Source organism: Megalops cyprinoides, chromosome 14 (genome assembly GCF_013368585.1).
Source record: "Megalops cyprinoides isolate fMegCyp1 chromosome 14, fMegCyp1.pri, whole genome shotgun sequence".
NCBI classification, from domain to species: Eukaryota; Metazoa; Chordata; class Actinopteri; order Elopiformes; family Megalopidae; genus Megalops; species Megalops cyprinoides.
In genome coordinates, this window is record NC_050596.1 from 22,393,653 (window position 1) to 22,411,065 (window position 17,413).

A 17,413-nucleotide genomic window follows, 5' to 3' on the forward strand; every position below is an offset into this window, starting at 1 on the left:
TATCCTGTTAACAATAACTTAGTTTATGTATGAAAAATAGATATTAGATACATAAATTGGTCAGCCATTTATTTTATTAATGCATTCATTGGTTAACTGACCATTGTTTTACCTGTGGGAGACTTTCAATTCTGTGTGGTAACGCCCATTTTGAGTTTCACGTCTGTCTCTGGATGAGGCTCCTCCACTTCTCAGCATTCAACAATGTCTTCATGAGTCAGCCAGATTTATCAGCACAGCTTTATGTAACATGATTGGTTTTCTTCCAGCGAAGCAATCTTGATTGAAAGAAGCCGGAACAAAGTGCTGGGAAGGGCTGCCCCGAAATCATCAGGCTTCTCTCCTTAGCAACAAAAAGCCCCATCACTATTAATTGTTTTTCAAACAAAAAGACAGCATAAAACGTTGCGATGTTAAAGCTGACAAAATAAAACTGATAGCAATTGCTTGCAGGGGTACAGGGACACAAGTCTATGATGAACACTTCTGTCATTTGTTGGTCTATTACCAGTTATTAACTGATGAGTAACTATTATTAACTGATTAGTAATTAATAGTAATTTACACAGACAGGCAGCCAGGGTGATTCTATGACTTCTAGACTCTAGACTTCCCTTGGAGTCTATTCGGAAATGCTTCTTGACTTCATCCAGAAAATAAAAAAAATCTCCAGCTCCAATGAGATATACATGCTAAATGATAGTGGTAAGGTAGACTGCACATCTTTTTTTCAGAGAACACCTCTATGTGTTCTATAATATGTTTCAATCACAGCACCAACAGTTAACAACTATATTGACACTAAAATTACAAGTGGCATCATGTGAGCTGAAGTAAATCCCATGACTTATGCAAACTTGTAGTATGACATCCCGACAAAGAGACAGTATTAGTTCACCATGAAAAATATTCTGGTTCTTCACACAGGAAACAAACTGAGCTCTTTATCCTGGGCACCTGGTGATGTGACTGTTTCTAGCGAACACTGCATGGACAAGCTGGGCTCCAAAATAAATAAATGGCACCCAATTGTGACAGACAGAATCTAGACCCAGAACACTACTGTGCCCACAAAACAATGAAATGTACCGTTTAGTTAGCCCTGTTGAACAAGAATATCCTTAGAGGTGATTTGAATTCAAAAGGTCTAACAAACAGGAAACTGCATTTAAAATGAAGTCTCCCAAGCTACATTATTTTTTTGTCAGTTACAAAGAATTTGCCTTCATGCCAATCATTGTGATGAAATATTCAGAATTTTGTCATAAATTCTCCATCTGTAAGGAACTAGTAGTACTCGGAGCTACTAATTACAGACTACAGCTACATCATGTACTATGTTAGCAAGAGTTCAGACAAATGTTATGAAAACTTTGGCTTTGTACACCACTGCTGTCCCATCGTGACCTAGGGTTTATTCATTGTCATAAATTATCTTTGGCTATATTGGAAGTCTTCTGGAAATCACATTTTCTTTAGGCTCTTGTTACTCTGAGTTCACATGAGGCCATACTATTTCAGAGCAACCAAAAAGTCCTAAAGACTGTTCTTTTGCTCAATATCTGTCTTTGTCAGTGAACATATTTTCTGGGATACAACCCAATTTATAGGAGGCAGAGCTTACAACTGTCATATAGGTGTAGAAAGAACTGGAATGATTTGCATATTGTGTAAAATAAATTTTGCCAATTCAGTATTTCCTCAAAATTGAAAAAAAAAAAGTGAATTTGTGAAAAGCCACTTTGAGAACCTGGTTATTTGTAATGCAGAGGAGACAGTACTAATGAGGTACTCACAGATGTCCATAAATTAATCAGAGTCAAGCTTTGATAAACTAATAGCTCATCAGTGAAAAGATGTGGGGAAATGAGGGTCAATTTAATTTAGTAACATGGGATATATGTACTCTAAACATCATATTGTCATTCGTTGTGTTTCCTTGACACCTCAAATGAACTGTCCTGAAGGTGGGGTCCATCATTGAGAGGTGAGATGCTGGAAAAAGCGAATTCGTAATATCACAACATGTTTATAATTCCCCTCTGCGTTCATCATTTAAAAAAAAAAACAAAACCCCGGGAGCACACAATTATAAAACAATACAGACAAATAGTAAATAGATTTAAGCTGAGTGAAAACAATTTTTGTGTAAGTTACACACTTTGATCGGCATTTCAAAAACTCACTGAAGGAAACGGAGGTTGGCGTTCTTCATCTGATTCTTCTGTTTGCTGTTCATGTGTACGACTTCGATATTTGCGATATTTGATATTAATTAGAATCATTTAACCATTTCTACAAGACATTTACATGCTCTGGACCGAGTTTGTATACATGCATTTTTGCAGTTACAAATAAGTACTTTTATTAAATTTTATTTTTTAATTTAATAAGCGTCGTTTCTTGGTTTTTTCAGAATATTTTTCTATTTATTTATTTATTTTTTACTACAGTTATGTTAAGCTGTATTCACCATGCTTAAGGAACTTCTCTTTGCCCTCTGCAAAATGAATATGCAGTGCGCTGGAATTATTTCACATCGAGGCACACAAGTGCCAGTCAGATGTAACTTGCATGTTAATGTACTCCTTACGCGTCTGCTTTGCATGTTACGTATGATTCGCAGGAAAGCGCTTCTGTTGCATGTTGCATGGGCTGCGCGCGCAGCGACACGGCCCATGTTCTTCGGATGTCTCGCGTTGGCTGTCGGGATCACTCTGCCGCTGTGTGGAAATGTCCGCCATGTTTTCCATGGCGCAGGGAGCGGATCGACCGACAGAAAATAGGTTTTAAAACCAGTAAATCTCGACAAGAAATGGTTCATCGTACTGGATTCCGAGCCAATGGGAGCCCACGAGTCCGACCGTGGTGAAAAGAATCGGATCCCCTGTGGTTTTCGACCGCGTTTTTGACTGAATTCTGGCAGGATAAATGTTTCCTCCACATTTTGTGTTATTGTGATAGGCGAAAACAATGAGTAAACTATCGTTCCGAGCGCGAGCGCTAGACGCCGCCAAACCTCTCCCCATATACCGCAACAGAGACCTTCCGGACCTCAATGACTGCGTCTCCATCAACCGAGCCGTCCCGCAGATGCCAACGGGGATGGAAAAAGAAGAAGAATCGGTAGGGGAGATATTTTCGATATAATAGTATTTTGAGAGTAAAGCTGGGTGTTGGTATTCTCTACGTGCTAACGGCAAAATACTTGCGTAGTCAGGGTGTAAGTATACAACAGGCCCTGCTTTCTACGCAGGTAGCGTAACAAATCGTGACATGAGACCGCAATTTTTACACTGATGGCGTATTTAAAGCAGCTCACGTAGAGTAGCCCTTTTATAATGGTGTGACGTATATAAATATGCGTATGTCGCTTTGTGATTCCCCGGGTTCTTAGTTGTTTCGAGGTGAGCTTTATCGGTTTTCTGCACTAGCCATATTTATCGTTTATTCTTACGTAGCGCAATTTACGTAAGAAACACAGTAATTCAAGTCTAGTAGTGAAGTTAGGACTTACGTTCATTTAACATTCAGCTTTTTTTGCGTAACGACCTAGCCAGCTAAATCCCGCCATCGATCACGTGGTGCTCGTGTTAAAGTAAATGCAGCCGCTTTGCTTTGAATCTGGGGCTAGCCGTAAGCAGGATTGCGCTCTTGGTGCATTTGTAGTTAAACTGTTTACGGATACATTATATTCGGCAGGGATGCTGTTGCCCCTCCATTCATACTATGCTCTATTCTTGACATAATTGGGCTTGTGACGTAGGTTAGTTTACGTGTGTGTGTGTGTGTAAACACTAAGCTAAATTTGAGCCCTGTAGTCCGTAAGGAATAAACTGTTTCTTGTTTGATTCAAGAGTACAGCATGCTCTAAACCGTAGTTTAGACTGCGTAACGTTAGATGGCTACAAAGACAGAAAATTTAACAGGCACCAGGTTAAACATGTTAGCTTTGAGAGTGATTTACAGATTTGTGCCACTAGCAAAAAAAAAAAAAAAACGGTCCAATGTTGCTATACACAATAAATTCTTCATATTTTCTCTCAATCCCTAATTTGTAATGATTTACTTCTAGTGACATTGTAAAGATGAACCTGACAGTTTAGCTAAGACTGCCTTTATGTCACGTCGCACTTCGCTTATGTGCCGTTCACACAATAAGATTTTAAACTCGGGGAGGAAAAAAGTTTTACATTCTTAACGACTACAGTTATTTTAAACAGCCTTAAAGGAATTTGCATCATCTCTGTAAACTTGCATAAAATATATGTCTTGTCTGAAAGCTCCTTTTTTTACTTCACAAATGGGTGTCTTCACCTGTATACATATGAAGTGCAAGCATTGAAGATATCTTTACAATGAGCCTATTGTGGAGAAACAAACTGTTGACTGCTTGTGATAAGGAACATCGCCTGCTTCCTCAGTGAATACAGTTGAAATGCAGAACACATTTTGACAGTTGTTTCAACCCTTACTGACCCACAAAGCCCTCAGCTCCACACCAAGCCCTGTGTTTCCTGTCCTGTGGTCAGTATGGGGTGCTGTGTGAGAACATGAGAGGCCTCTGTGATTGTTGTAAAAGGCGGCTACAATAGTTCTCTGAAAATTGATCAGTAGTTTGCCTTGCAGCGGTCATTTGAAATTAAGCCTACAGACGACTGCTAAGTGTCAGTTATTACTGGGCTTCTTCTCTGAATTGTGGGTATGGATTTCATTGTTGCCATAACCGTGCTGCTCCTGAGTGGTTGGTGGCTTAGTAGCCCTCAAAGTTCAGTGTTTAGTCTCAGGGCTGAAACATGTAGTGAGTAACCGTCTTTCCCGCTGCCCCTGTTAATTTGCCTCAGGAACACCATCTACAGAGAGCCATATCAGCCCAGCAGGTGTTCCGGGAGAAGAAGGAAAGCATGGTCATCCCCGTCCCAGAGGCTGAGAGTAACATCACCTACTATGACCGGCTGTATAAGGGAGAGTTCCGGATCCCCAAGCAGCTCATCCACATTCAGCGTGAGTAAACCTCCATCTCATGGGGTGTGCTGGCGTGTGCCTCCATTTCTGTGCTGCGACGCCGCTCTGTACACCACCGTACATGTGCATCGTTGCTGTTCATCTCTAATGAAGGGTGTCTGATCTCAAGGTGTGGAGCGCTGCATTTACCACTGATTTATCCTTCTGACGTGCTCAGAGATGAGGAGAGAGAAACTAAATGTAATCAGTCCAGTCCTGAAGGACCCGTGTTCAGCAGCTTTGCTGTGTTGAATGAAACATGCTGTATGCTCTGTTTTGGTGTCATTAACCCAAATGCTTCTACATGTTGTCTTCCAGCATTCAATCTGGACAATGAGCAGCCTGACTATGACATGGACTCAGAGGACGAAACCCTCCTAAACAGGCTGAACAGGAAGATGGAGATCAAACCACTCCAATTTGAAATGATGATGGACAGGCTGGAGAAAGCCAGTGCCAACCAGGTATTATTTTTTTCTGATCTCTGCTATTACACATTGTTGTCCCACCTTCCCAGTTTCTGTACATAAGTCACTGATTTTTTTTTTTTAAGAGAATGAATTGTGTTCTCCTTACTCCACCTGTCTCACATTCTAATGGCTCTCTTCTGTCCTCATTCTGTCATCTCTCCCACCTTTCTGCGTTCCTTCTCTCTCTGTCCCCCACTCACTCTCTCCTCTTTGCCATCTCACTCTCTTTATTTCTCTCTCCCTCTTCTCTCTCATCCCTTCTTTCTCTCACTCTCCCTCTAGCTTGTCACTCTTCAAGAAGCCAAACTGCTGCTGAATGAGGATGACTACCTCCTGAAGTCAGTTTATGACTACTGGGTGAGGAAGAGGAAGAACTGCCGGGGGCCCTCTCTCACCCCCCAGATCAAACAGGAGAGCAGGGACGGCTCCACCAACAATGACCCTTACGTGGCCTTCCGGCGGAGGACTGAGAAAATGCAGACCAGGAAGGCAAGAGCCCACTTCTGTATTTTGGGGATTGTTAAAATGGGGAGGGGGTGTAGGTAGAGTATAAAATGCTTAAAAAGGGGCAAATACATGCCTAAAAGAAGCAGGCTATCAGCTTTTATTTTCAAAGTGCCAAATTAACTACCGTTTTGCGGAGGAGACAGAAGTGTGGCTTTTATCTGTATTTATATTGTTCTGCAGTGCATTTCAGCCAATTTATTCTCCCTCAGGAAGCAGTGACAGTGCCTGCTCCACATTATATTGTACTCATGGGGGTGAATAATGGATTTGTGTTTTTTAAAGTGATTTTGAGTAACCCATTTTATTTTTGGAGACCGTTGTTTTATACCTCACTGAACAGATTTTTCGTAGTGAAACTCAGGAAAGTTCTTGGTTGGATGTATGAAGTAACACTAAATCGGCCTTCCAAAGGCCATCTTGCTGTCCACTTGCTTCGTTCAACCAAGCACAGTTTTTACATTTCATCTGTTAATGCATATTAAATTGTTTTAGGAAATATTAAAAGGAGAGTGAAATAAATAAATGTTGATAATTTGTCAAATAACCAAGTATCGCTAAGGTTTTCAAAGAAGACTTCATGTTCTATGTTTTGTCTCATCGGGGAATTTGCCCTTACATCCCATAATCATCTTCTCGGACTGTAGAACCGCAAGAATGACGAGGCCTCCTATGAGAAGATGCTGAAGTTGAGGAGGGAGTTCAGCACAGCAGTCACTATTCTGGAGATGATCAAAAGGAGAGAGAAATCCAAACGAGAGCTGCTGCATCTAACCTTGGAGGTGGTGGAGAAAAGGTCAGCTAATCTTAAACTTTTGTTGCCTTCCACAGTTGTGATTTATCTTTTTTAATAAAATGAGGCAATTCTGTAAAATTTGTAGTCTGTGGTTGACTGGTTATGATTACTCTACACTCTAAATTTCGGAAAGGATCTTCAGGGTTTGTATATAAATCTTGACAGTGTGTCTCCATTGACCTTGTTGTCAGTCAGACAGTAAATGAGGTCTCTATTGTCCCTAAGCTAAAACACTGACTGAGACACCATGTTGTAAATGGTTTTTTAGACAAATTTATTGTTATTCCAGAAATAAGGTGTCTTAAAGATATCTGAGATTTTTTTTTTAGCTCTAGTAGATAGTTGAACCTTCTCATGAAAGACCCTTTTACTGTACTAAAGCACAGGGAGGCATCTGTGTCCTTTTCCCTCCATCTTAAAGGGTTATATGTAACCTTGTTTTCCTGCAGTACTACAAGTCAATTAGAGATATATGGCAGTGCAGAGCAGCGCTGACATTGTGTTAGTAGATTGTCAGAGCGGAGGGCTGGTTCCCTTGAGTAATTTATGGCCTTCATCACACAGCTGCTAATGTGCAGGAATGGTGCTAAAGTGATTGGCTTGTCCCAATTGTTTGTGTGTTCGTGTGCAGCATTGAGTGATGAATCTATGATGACGTGTTTTCTTCCATTTTTTTGCTCGTTTTTATGTTTGTAGATATCAGATGGGTGACTTTGGAGGGGAAATCCTTAACCAGGTGACCATCCCCCGGCCAGAGAAGTGTGTTTACAGCTCTCCAATATCTCTGCCAAATGGGAATCGCCACAAAATGGAAAGTAAAACAAAGGTAAAAATTTCATTATTAAAAAATGCTTTTTGTGATCAACCACACATGTTCACTGGCTGTGTTTTTATTTAAATCTGTATGCATACCACTGTCTTGTCCTGATTGAGGGTATCATTGAATATTATTGTCACTGAGAGAGAGAGTTTTCCAGTTTGCTGAATTATATGTCTTTCCGCAGCGTCCGCATCACATCTCGATTAAGGAAGAGTCGCACTTCGACTTTGTTCGACCAAAGAAGAAATACCAGAAGAAAGCGAAACTGGAAGTCTTCCGGCAGCAGTCCCACACCGTTCACCGGTCTGCCATCAACAAGAGTGACATCAAGCAGTACGACTTCCACAGCTCTGGGGAGGAGGACTACCCACAGGTCAGTGTCCAGCCCTTGAGCAAAAACACTTCACCTGAATCCTGTCAGCGAAAGTTAAATGATATTATTTAACGACACATGACTTCACGATGGGCATCCTTTGTCACTTCCATCTTAATGAATTTCCACTACATGCTCCAATTTGGCCCACTTAAAAAAAACAGGCCTTACAGTTTTGTTTCTCTGTAAGTTTGGTCTCAGAGAGTATGTGTTCCGTTGCTGTTAATCAAAAACGCACTCATGTACATCTTCCTGTATGACTGTCCGGGAGACAGCTGCTCTGCTGTTTGCATGTTGGTAATTCGGAGTGTTTTTTTCTCTTGTATCTCCCTCAGGTCCAGTCTCCTGCCTCAGAACCAGATGAAGAGAATGATCCTGATGGGATGTTTGGCTTCAGGAGGAAAGCTGGGTGCCAGTACTATGCTGTAAGTTGAAGTGTTTAGTCTGGCTTTTAATGTGGGATATTAAGAGAGGGCTGGACAAACATCTACGCAGTAAAAAGCATTAATTTTTCTCTGGCCTAACTTAGTGTTGTCTTAATGAAAAATAAAAAAAAATCCTGTGGTTGGTGTCTTCTGACCCTTGAAAGTTGTTTTGTCTACACAGCCTGTGAGCCCTTCAACATGGTCCTTTCCCTGGGAAGTGTATATTAATGTCCAGCCGTATAATTGGTTATTGGATGTGAGAAATCTGTCTGGCTGTCTGTCAGAAATACTTTCTCAGAAGTGTTAGGATGTCAGTTGGCCGAAAAAATGAAAATTCAGGGACAGCATCATGCAAAAAAAGGAGACCGAAACAGCATAAAAAACCTTTGAGGCACTCACTCAAATAATTGGCATCAGTCATTATTTTTCATTAAGTGAGGAATGTACATTTTAGAAAGAAACAAGCTATGTTGGGATCATATCCAAATTGGCAGATGTGGTTGAGCAAATATCGGGTAAGGGTATTGACTCACTAAAATCTTGTGCTGAATTCTTATTTAACATTAATATGTACCAAAATCAACTGCAATGTAAATTTATTTGCATCGTTGGTGTTATTTCAAAACAACAAATTATGAAAACGTGAAGTCTGCATACTCCTGATGTGGACTTAACCCCCCTATGAAGCATGACTCCCCTATTCTGTCCCTCCCCAGCCTCGTGTGGACCAAAGCGACAGTCTGCTGTGGGATTACCCAGAGCTGGCAGGGCTGCGGGAGCTGCGACACAGGCACTGCCTCACCGCCCTCTCCGTCCCCCGCCGCTGCGTGGGCCTCGCCCGCAGGAGGGTGGGCAGAGGCGGCAGGTACGTACACAGCGCTGTACCGGGGTCAGTTTACCCAGCCCGTAATCCTGACCGACACTGTGTCTGCTTTTTTATTATTTTTTATAAAGATTGATGCTGATCTCGGATAAGTCATTGAGTGGCAGAAATCTGGCTAAAGCCAAAGCCTCTATTGAAGGATGTTGGGTGTTTTTACTGTACAGCAAGTGAGGGTGGCCTTCATGTTAGCAGTTCAATATTATCCTTTTTAAACTTCTTTTAACAGTAGGTCATAGTTTCCAAAATACATTAGCCCATCGGTCAGAGTTTGCTGTGGGCATTGGTTGATATGTTTTGCATGTTCGACTGCTGAATGTTGTTTTATTCATTCTGTTTGTAAACAAAGTCCAACCCTTGGCACCTTTTCCTCCAGGGTCATCATGGATCGAGCATCATCCGAGCACGACCGCATCCTAAAGCGGCTGGACCCAGAAGCGTTCGCCTCCGATCCCGGTAACGCGGGCTCGGACTGCCCAGACTCTCCCGTCTGGACCAGTGCTTCCAGATCACTTCCGGGGAAGGCCAGCTCGCTCGGCGAAATTCTGAGCAATATAAAGGCGTGCCGGTGGCGGTGCTTCCAGCCACGCCCCAGTCAGGCCAAGGACGGCGGCGATGGAAGCGCGTGGAAGAAGCTCGGACCGACTGCAAATGGCAGGCCGGCCGAGATGGTGGCATCATTGAACACTCCCAAGAACACCACTTCAGGTGAGTGGGGGTTGCTGTGTGATGTCTTAAGTTCCTGTGTTTTATTCCGTTTGTTCTCTCACCATTGGCTTGGTGTTGCTGACACTGATGTAGTTAATTTGGTTTGCCGTTTTAACAGTGAGATTACTGTAGCAGTGGCTTGTTAGCTTGTTGTCTAGGAACATGCCAGTTGAACAGCCAACGGTACGCCTTGTTCAGTTTGGGAGATAAATAGTATTATGTTGAGCGCAAGTCTGTTGTTGGGTAGTGCTGAATATTGAAAAAGGGAACTGCAGCCCGTCAAAAATGGGAGTCCTACAGATATGGGATGGAATTAGTCTTCATGTTACAGCAGTGCAAATTCAGCTAATGAAAATTAAGCTGTTGATTGCACTTGCTTCATGCAACCCATACTCCTTATAGGTATGTTCTCTTAGTGATGGAAATTGCCCTGGATATGGACATGTGCTATGTAAATTTAACGTGTGACAGCAGGTGTCCATAATGAGCTACAATAGTATTGGCTGTCTATTGATGATAGTGCTACACACTTGTAAGCATTCCCTTTATTTATGTTGTATGTGTATGTCATAGTCAAATTAATGGTTGATACAGTACTCTTGAGGAAAAAAAAAAACAGATTCACTTGACTCAGATTCTGTGGAAATGGTGTCAAATTTACGGGGAAATGGTATATGCGACAGTTAAGTTCAGTATTTTTTGACCAGTAAATTCTTTAAAAGGCACCAAGAATGACCCTCTGAAAAATGGGACGTCTTTGGTTGGAGATGTGCATAACCACTTGACCATCAAACCACTTGGCACAACCAACCAAACGCTCCCTAAGTTCTGTTGTAAAATACGATGGTCCTTTCACAAAGCACTTAAATTTGTTGAGCCCCAATTAGTTGTGCATATTCAGTCATGATAAGGGTGCATGTTTTTAATTTTTATGAAATTTGCCTTAGGTGCAGTTTAATCTGCATACTTTTCATCATGGGTTTTGAGAGGCAATTTGACAGTCCTCTTCTAGCTTGTAATTATCTGTAATGATGAAATAGAAGAGAGAGCCTACAGCTCCCACCTCCCTATGAATAGCTTTATTTCTTGGTCTAGATCACATGCCAGTCAGTTAATGTTGCCCCCCCTCCCCAAAGTTCACTTATTGCATTGCTGCATTTTTTGTTGTTGCATTTTGTTGCTTTACAGAAGACAATTTCAAATGTAATATTCAGCATTTCTGACCGTTACAGGCAGACTCTGAGGCGCTGCTGTAGCACACAGTTTATTTGGATTTTGGTTTCATGGCTTAGGTATCGCCTGCTGAAATTAGTTGAAAGTATTAGGCAGGGCTGGTGTAGGTCTGTTCCAGTGCGGTCACTCTGTGGTTAGCAGCAGCAGCGTGTATCCGAAGTCTGGGCTCAGGTTCGACGAGGCTTCACATCTGTGTGGTATCCCGTTCCACCCTGTAAATGTGCTGAACTTGAAATAATAATAGAAAAGGAAACGTGGTGTTCAGCCGCATTTAGATGTCGTACATGCAGAACTCCTACCAGAAACCAAGCTCTGTTAAGAGGGTGCGGAATATCACTGTGTTTGGAAAGAAATGAGCAAACCCCTCAAGGCAGTGCCACCCCTCCTGACTGAGATCTGACTGCAAAGAGCTCGTCATCACTTGGGGTGTGATTTACTTTCCTGACAAAGGGTATATCTGAACTCCCTCACATTGCAAATGGCACTGCTTATTACTGCGCTTGTCTGGTACCTTCTTACTTGATCCTGGATGCAGAGGGCCACAGTGTCTGCACGGCTAGTGAGGTGTGGTTCCACTGTTCCAGTCAGGCACTAAAACAAGCTGGTTCTTCTAGTCATTGCTGAGACCAGTGCAGCCTTTTATTCCAGACTCCTGAGATTTTACAGTGGTTTAAACTAAGCTGGAAAGGTTTTAGGATTGCATCCCCAGGGCTGAAGTTGTGCACCTCTGGGCTTGTGTATGTCCTGATGTGTCATGATGAACTCATGTATAGGTCACAGCACATGAGAGGCCTTGCCCTCAAATATTTGGATTAGCAGGTGGAAAAAAAAAACGTGTTTGTCCTGTCATAAACAAAAGCTTTTTATTTTTCGTAATCTTAATACTGCCATAAACAGCACACATCTTCATTTTGTTTAAATATTCCACTGGCGTTTTGCGTATGGTTTTTGCATATAGGGCAGCTGTGCCAGGTTTTACAGTTTGTTCTGGAGACTTAAAGTCTCTGAAATGATTGAGGAAGAGAGATCTGGTTTGCCAGTACCTGCACACATACGAAAAAAAGTGACGTCATTTTGAAAAGAGATGAGGAACAATTATCATTTCTATATGGCCAGTTTTTCATTTGCACAAGTATACAGCATTCACCAGTTTTCACCAAGAGTCAACAGTGAACCCTTGTGGCATTTTAAAACAGATCATTAAGGGCTGCCACCAGGAAGATGATTTTAAGGCAGTGTGGATCCATTGTCACACGACACATTGCGTACATTATACACTGGTCTGTCTGAGAGTTCATGGAACTCACTCACTCAATTTTATCTTTTCTGCTTCCTATAAAAAATAGTTTCTAAGCTTTTAGTATTTCAACCTACATATGGAAAACTGCTGTTTGTTCTAAAACATGCAAAACAAGCTTGCTTATAGCATGTCACCTTTTTAGGAGCTGCTGACACAAAAGAAGGAATTTGCTATTTAAAGTATATAGGGGAGTTGAATGACGTATACGTTGCTGACCATAGCAACAGTACCTTTATTTAGCAACCTCATAATAAAAACATTTTTATGCTTCCCATGGGTACTCGGGAACTCAGCACCAAGACTGTCTGTCTGGAGTCAGTGGTACGGATCCATGTGCATTCTTTATAGTTAGATTCTACTCCCAAACACTGGCCCAGGATCAGTGTCGCTCTTCCTCTGTAAAGGTGTTGGTTAAGTTTAGAAATGGTTAAGCTGTTATCAGGGCAGATGGTACACAGGTGTGCATTTTCAGTTTAGAGGTGTCTAAGGATACGCTGAAGTGGAATTTTTTCCCTTCAGAGACTCTGTAGCGATTTTCAGCAAAATCTCTGAAACTTAATGACTTGCTGAGTTGTTTTTTTTTTTTTTTAATGGAATGAAGTGTCTTTTTAAAAGACAATTAACATAGAGGAGTAAACTGATGTCATAGATCAGACACTGTTCCAGCACTTAGTAAGTCATTATAAACTGTGTGCATTTAGATGAAAGGAGGAACATTAGCAGTGAGAGTCCACATGGGCCATGAAAGGGGAACACAGACATAATGAATGTTTGTGTTCCATCATTTACCTTAAACTGAATCCAAAGCAATGATTTTTATCACTGAATGGAATGTGCACCTTCCCTCAGTAGCAATGTATTGCGTGGAAGAGATGGCAAAACCCTAACGCTGTTCCGTCATACAAAAATGATCAAGGTAAAACTCCATACTCAACCAGTACCGACTGGTATAATGCTGTTTGTATATGCTAGGTTTTTCAGCTGTGAAATAGTTTAAGGTTTGGTTTTCCTGCTCTGGTTCAAAATGGAAGCTGCTCCACATGTTTCTGAAGGGAGCCTGTGCTGGTGGGAGGAGTACACTGTGTACAGCAAGCCTGTGTATAGGTGGACTTCCCTTGAACTGAAAAGCAGTATCTGAGATTGAAATATTTCTTACATTGTTGCTTTTCGTTGCATAAGAAATGGTTGATGCAGAGGCGCAAATAACTTGCCGGGTCACTCAAGGCTAGTATTTTTATTTGGCACCTGTGAGGTTACTAGCCCATCAGTCAAGTGAGTTTTTTTGTCAGCTTTGTCAATACAATCTGGAAAAGCAGAATGTGGTGTGGCTCATAGTACAGTAGGTATGTCTTCCAAATCCACGTGTTCCACCTGTATTAGTGGTAAATAATGACAAACTCGGTGCTTTAAAATTAAAGTTTTCGCTTTCTGTTGTTGAATGAAGTATGTTTCAGTGTGAGGCAGGCCTCCATGAATATTCATTTGTTGTGAGATGATTACTTGCTTACTTCGTATTCTAATCCCTGTGGGTATGTGTAGGACTATTACAGCCAACCATGCAAAGTCCAGGTCTTCCTGCTCATGAATATTTATAGCAAATTGTCAGTGCCCTGTGGCAAATGGACAGGAAGTGAGGCAGTGTGTGCTGTCTGGCCAGTGATTTCATTATCGCCTTTGTTTTGTGCCTCTCACAGCAGACTTCTAACCCCTGCATTCCCATGCTTACAGGTGGCATCACAGAGGAGCAGTACCAGACGCATCAGCAGCAGCTGGCTCAGATGCAGAAACAGCAGCTGGCTCAGCTGCAGCAGAAACGGCCTTCCCAGCATGCCTCACTGCCAGACCGTCACAACGCACAGGTATCTGCTCTCCCGCTGAGCTCAAGGTTCTGGGAATCGGTAATAATCTAATACACAAGCCACAAAATGCATTTATACACTTGTGTTTGCCCCTCTAGTGCTTATGTTTTTTGTATGATTCCTTTCTCAATGGAGACATCTTCAGAGTCTGGCATTCATCTGCACTTTATTTATCCTTGGTGGTCATCTTATTTAGCTTGCGCAGGGGTCCCCAGCCAGCAGCCTTCTGGTTGCAAGTCCATCTCCCTAAGCTAACACAGTGCTCCATTTTCTGCAGGTACCAGGCACGCCGGACTGCGTGTCGAAGACTCTGGACTCAGCCAGCGCCCAATTCGCTGCGTCCGCCGTGATCAGCGCCCCGGGTCTGGGAAGCAGTGAGGCCAACAAGGACTCCCGAACCCACAGCGCCAATGTTAACGGCATCGTCCAGACTTCAGGTGTGGAGACAGTGGATGACTTTTGACAGCTCACCTTGGACACACAACCTGGAAAGATGGCATTTAGCCCTGTTATCAGTTGCCCCACCCTTGTTTGGTTGGGTGAGCTTTTAAGTGAAATTGAAACTGAAGGAGTGTATTTACACCCCTTGTATTTCATTCATCCTTTATGCTGCTCTGAGTGTTTTTTCTCTGCTTCAAAAGAAAGGAAGAGCTCTTTTCACATTCACAGTGATTCACAGTTGCACCAGAACAAGTCACCTGTGAAGAGAGCTCTTTGTTCTGAGGCAGTTGTTTTGAGACTGGGGGTTGATGCCTTTGGGCTGCCTTTCAGTTCATACTTGGGACAAATTGTTTGATTATTGAATTTCAATTAAAGATACTTGCATTACTTATGATTTTCAAAATGTGATATGCAGTTTGAAATTTTCCTCCATGTCCATAAATTAATTTGCAGTTGAAAGCATACCACACATCATGCACCTTGTACACACCATGGATTTTGCATTTCTTGATGGATTTTTTGTTCCTTGCTATTCCACTTTTGTCTAATACTTGAATTAAAAAAATTGCAATTCACTGATCTGAGGACTGTTTCGTCCTGCAGGGACCTCGAAATCTCTTCATTCCACCAGCAGCACCGCTCCTCCACCGCCGGCCCCGGTCCAGCTGCTGCGGACCACCTCCGGCGGCGGCTCCAACCACCTCCCAGTGCTGTGCACCGGCGCGCCGCAGTCCCTGCCCGGAGCCGCCCACCTCAACAACGCCAGCGTGGTGTCCCCCGTCAACCTGCACCTCAGCGCCCGCGCCTCCGCCCCCTCGCCATCCGCCTTAAAGCTCGCCACCGTCGCTGCCACCGCGCTGGAGCGGCCTCCCAAGGTCACGCCGGCCAGCGCCATCGGCAGCATGGCAAGGTTGGCTTAACGGTGACAGTGCGTATATTAAAAAATAAAAAGAGCACGGCAGGTGTTTCGCTTGCTGTTGTCGGTAGCCTGCCAGTTGTATAGCGTGTGTGTATGTACCTTGTCAAATACACAGGCAGGATAGTTAACTCTCTGAAAAGCAGTAACTGTCCTTTCCCCCATTTCAGGACTGTTATTCTTTTACAACTGGAAAAAGTTTATATATGGTTTGGTTTGTGAAGCAAACTTGCGTTGATTTATACAGTTATGTTGTTGCAAATTCAGGTATTGAACACGTAACATGCAGTGTGTTCTTTACCTTTGTTAGAATTGCGTACTACACCCATGTTGCTAAGAGTGACGGGTTTATTGAAATCTCCTCTTTTTCTTTTGTAGAGAGAACCATGAACCTGAGAGACTGGCTCTGAATGGAATATCAGAGACCACAGTAGCAATGGAGGTCACATAGCCCTCAGTGCTTGCAAGCACAGCAGACAGCTCCACTGGCTCTGAATGACTTCAAATGTCCGTGTCCTCTGTCATGGCTCATTTTTACATGGACCTATATTCAATTTCAGCATATCAAAATATTAAGAAAATTTGTCTATATATATTATATATATAAATGTACATTTTGTAAAATTGGGGATATCACTACCTTGTAAAATAGTATATTTGTATCATTAGTTTGTAATTTCTGTTACTTGAATTCTAGATATTTTGTCATCATGCTTTTGCACTTGAAAATGCAACTGAAGGGAGAGGAAAAATAAGGTGCAAACCGTTTTGTTTGAGGATCATGAGCATGAGAATGGATCCTGCATCACTTGTTTTAACTATTTATTTTGCAATGTTTACATTTTGTATCTTGTACAAATAAATCAGATTTTGTGTCTACAAAAAAATGGAGATTGGCAAAGTTAGCGTACAGAGTTCTTGTACTTTTTTAAACAAAATAACATTTGCCTGATTCATTTGGTTTCACAAATTGAATAGATAGTCTTTTGGTTACGAGCTTAGTGGCATTTTTTCATCGACAAGTATTTTCTATTCCTTTGAAAGGGGGCAGTGGGGATGGATTGGCTTTTTAATGTTTTAAAATTTTATATGTAATTTCGTTTTGATGTAGGGTGTCAGCGTATCACGCTTTCCAATGTGAAGACAGTATAATGTATCCATAGGACCTATGTATTTCAATTTTTTTAAAGACACAGCGAGTTCATGCATCCTACATTCATGATCTTCAAATGTAAAAGAAGAAAAAAAAATCTTTTAATATATTTGCCTTTTTAAACGTGCAGGGGTTAAGCAAATAAATATTACACAGGTATGGATTGTTATATCTGTTGTGTATCTTGTGTACTCTTGCCCATTATTGGAAACATAAGATTATCCCCTGAGGTTTGGGGTAATGCATCATGGCAAAATTTTTTGTATTTTTTTTTTTTTTTTGGTGGCCACCAGCCAAGTAACAGATAAGGAAACATGTCTGATGGTCAGTGATAGGCTCCCTGTAGTATAGTGTAGTTGGTGTAGTGAATTCCTGTACAGACAGTAGAAATATGTTTAGATTATATTAGTTCATGCACTGCTTCAGACAGACATTTTCCCTGTTACTTGTACTTGGAGTAATTAAAAAATGCAGGGAAATAAAACCAATACATATCAGGATATTGCATCAATGTCTTCTTTCCTACTGGGG

General features: G+C 41.9%; 1 protein-coding gene across 2 annotated transcripts; it reads left to right on the forward strand.

Annotated features, from left to right (window-relative positions):
* The first annotated feature begins 2,646 nt into the window (after positions 1-2,646).
* On the forward strand, positions 2,647-17,374 carry LOC118789478 (enhancer of polycomb homolog 2-like). 2 transcript variants are annotated; one of them, XM_036545920.1, is made up of 14 exons: positions 2,647-3,126; positions 4,845-5,004; positions 5,323-5,468; positions 5,757-5,963; positions 6,626-6,774; positions 7,471-7,600; positions 7,779-7,967; positions 8,303-8,392; positions 9,109-9,257; positions 9,649-9,980; positions 14,242-14,372; positions 14,650-14,809; positions 15,417-15,723; positions 16,108-17,374. In XM_036545920.1, exons 1-14 carry the CDS (start codon positions 2,974-2,976, stop codon positions 16,178-16,180), a joined length of 2,376 nt encoding a protein of 791 aa, XP_036401813.1. In that variant the 5' UTR covers positions 2,647-2,973; the 3' UTR covers positions 16,181-17,374. The 2 variants fall into 2 exon arrangements, with proteins under 2 accessions (XP_036401813.1, XP_036401814.1); XM_036545921.1 differs by having other exon boundaries at positions 15,417-15,741; positions 16,108-16,183.
* The last annotated feature ends 39 nt before the right edge of the window (positions 17,375-17,413 follow it).

What these genes read in the sequence shown, in the direction of transcription:
- LOC118789478 (XM_036545920.1), top strand. Translation starts at nt 2,974, where the DNA reads ATGAGTAAACTATCGTTCCGAGCGCGAGCGCTAGACGCCGCCAAACCT. An exon ending in TGGAAAAAGAAGAAGAATCG is followed by an intron (nt 3,127 to 4,844) that starts GTAGGGGAGATA and finishes AATTTGCCTCAG; the next exon opens with GAACACCATCTACAGAGAGC. An exon ending in GGGAGGAGGACTACCCACAG is followed by an intron (nt 7,968 to 8,302) that starts GTCAGTGTCCAG and finishes TATCTCCCTCAG; the next exon opens with GTCCAGTCTCCTGCCTCAGA.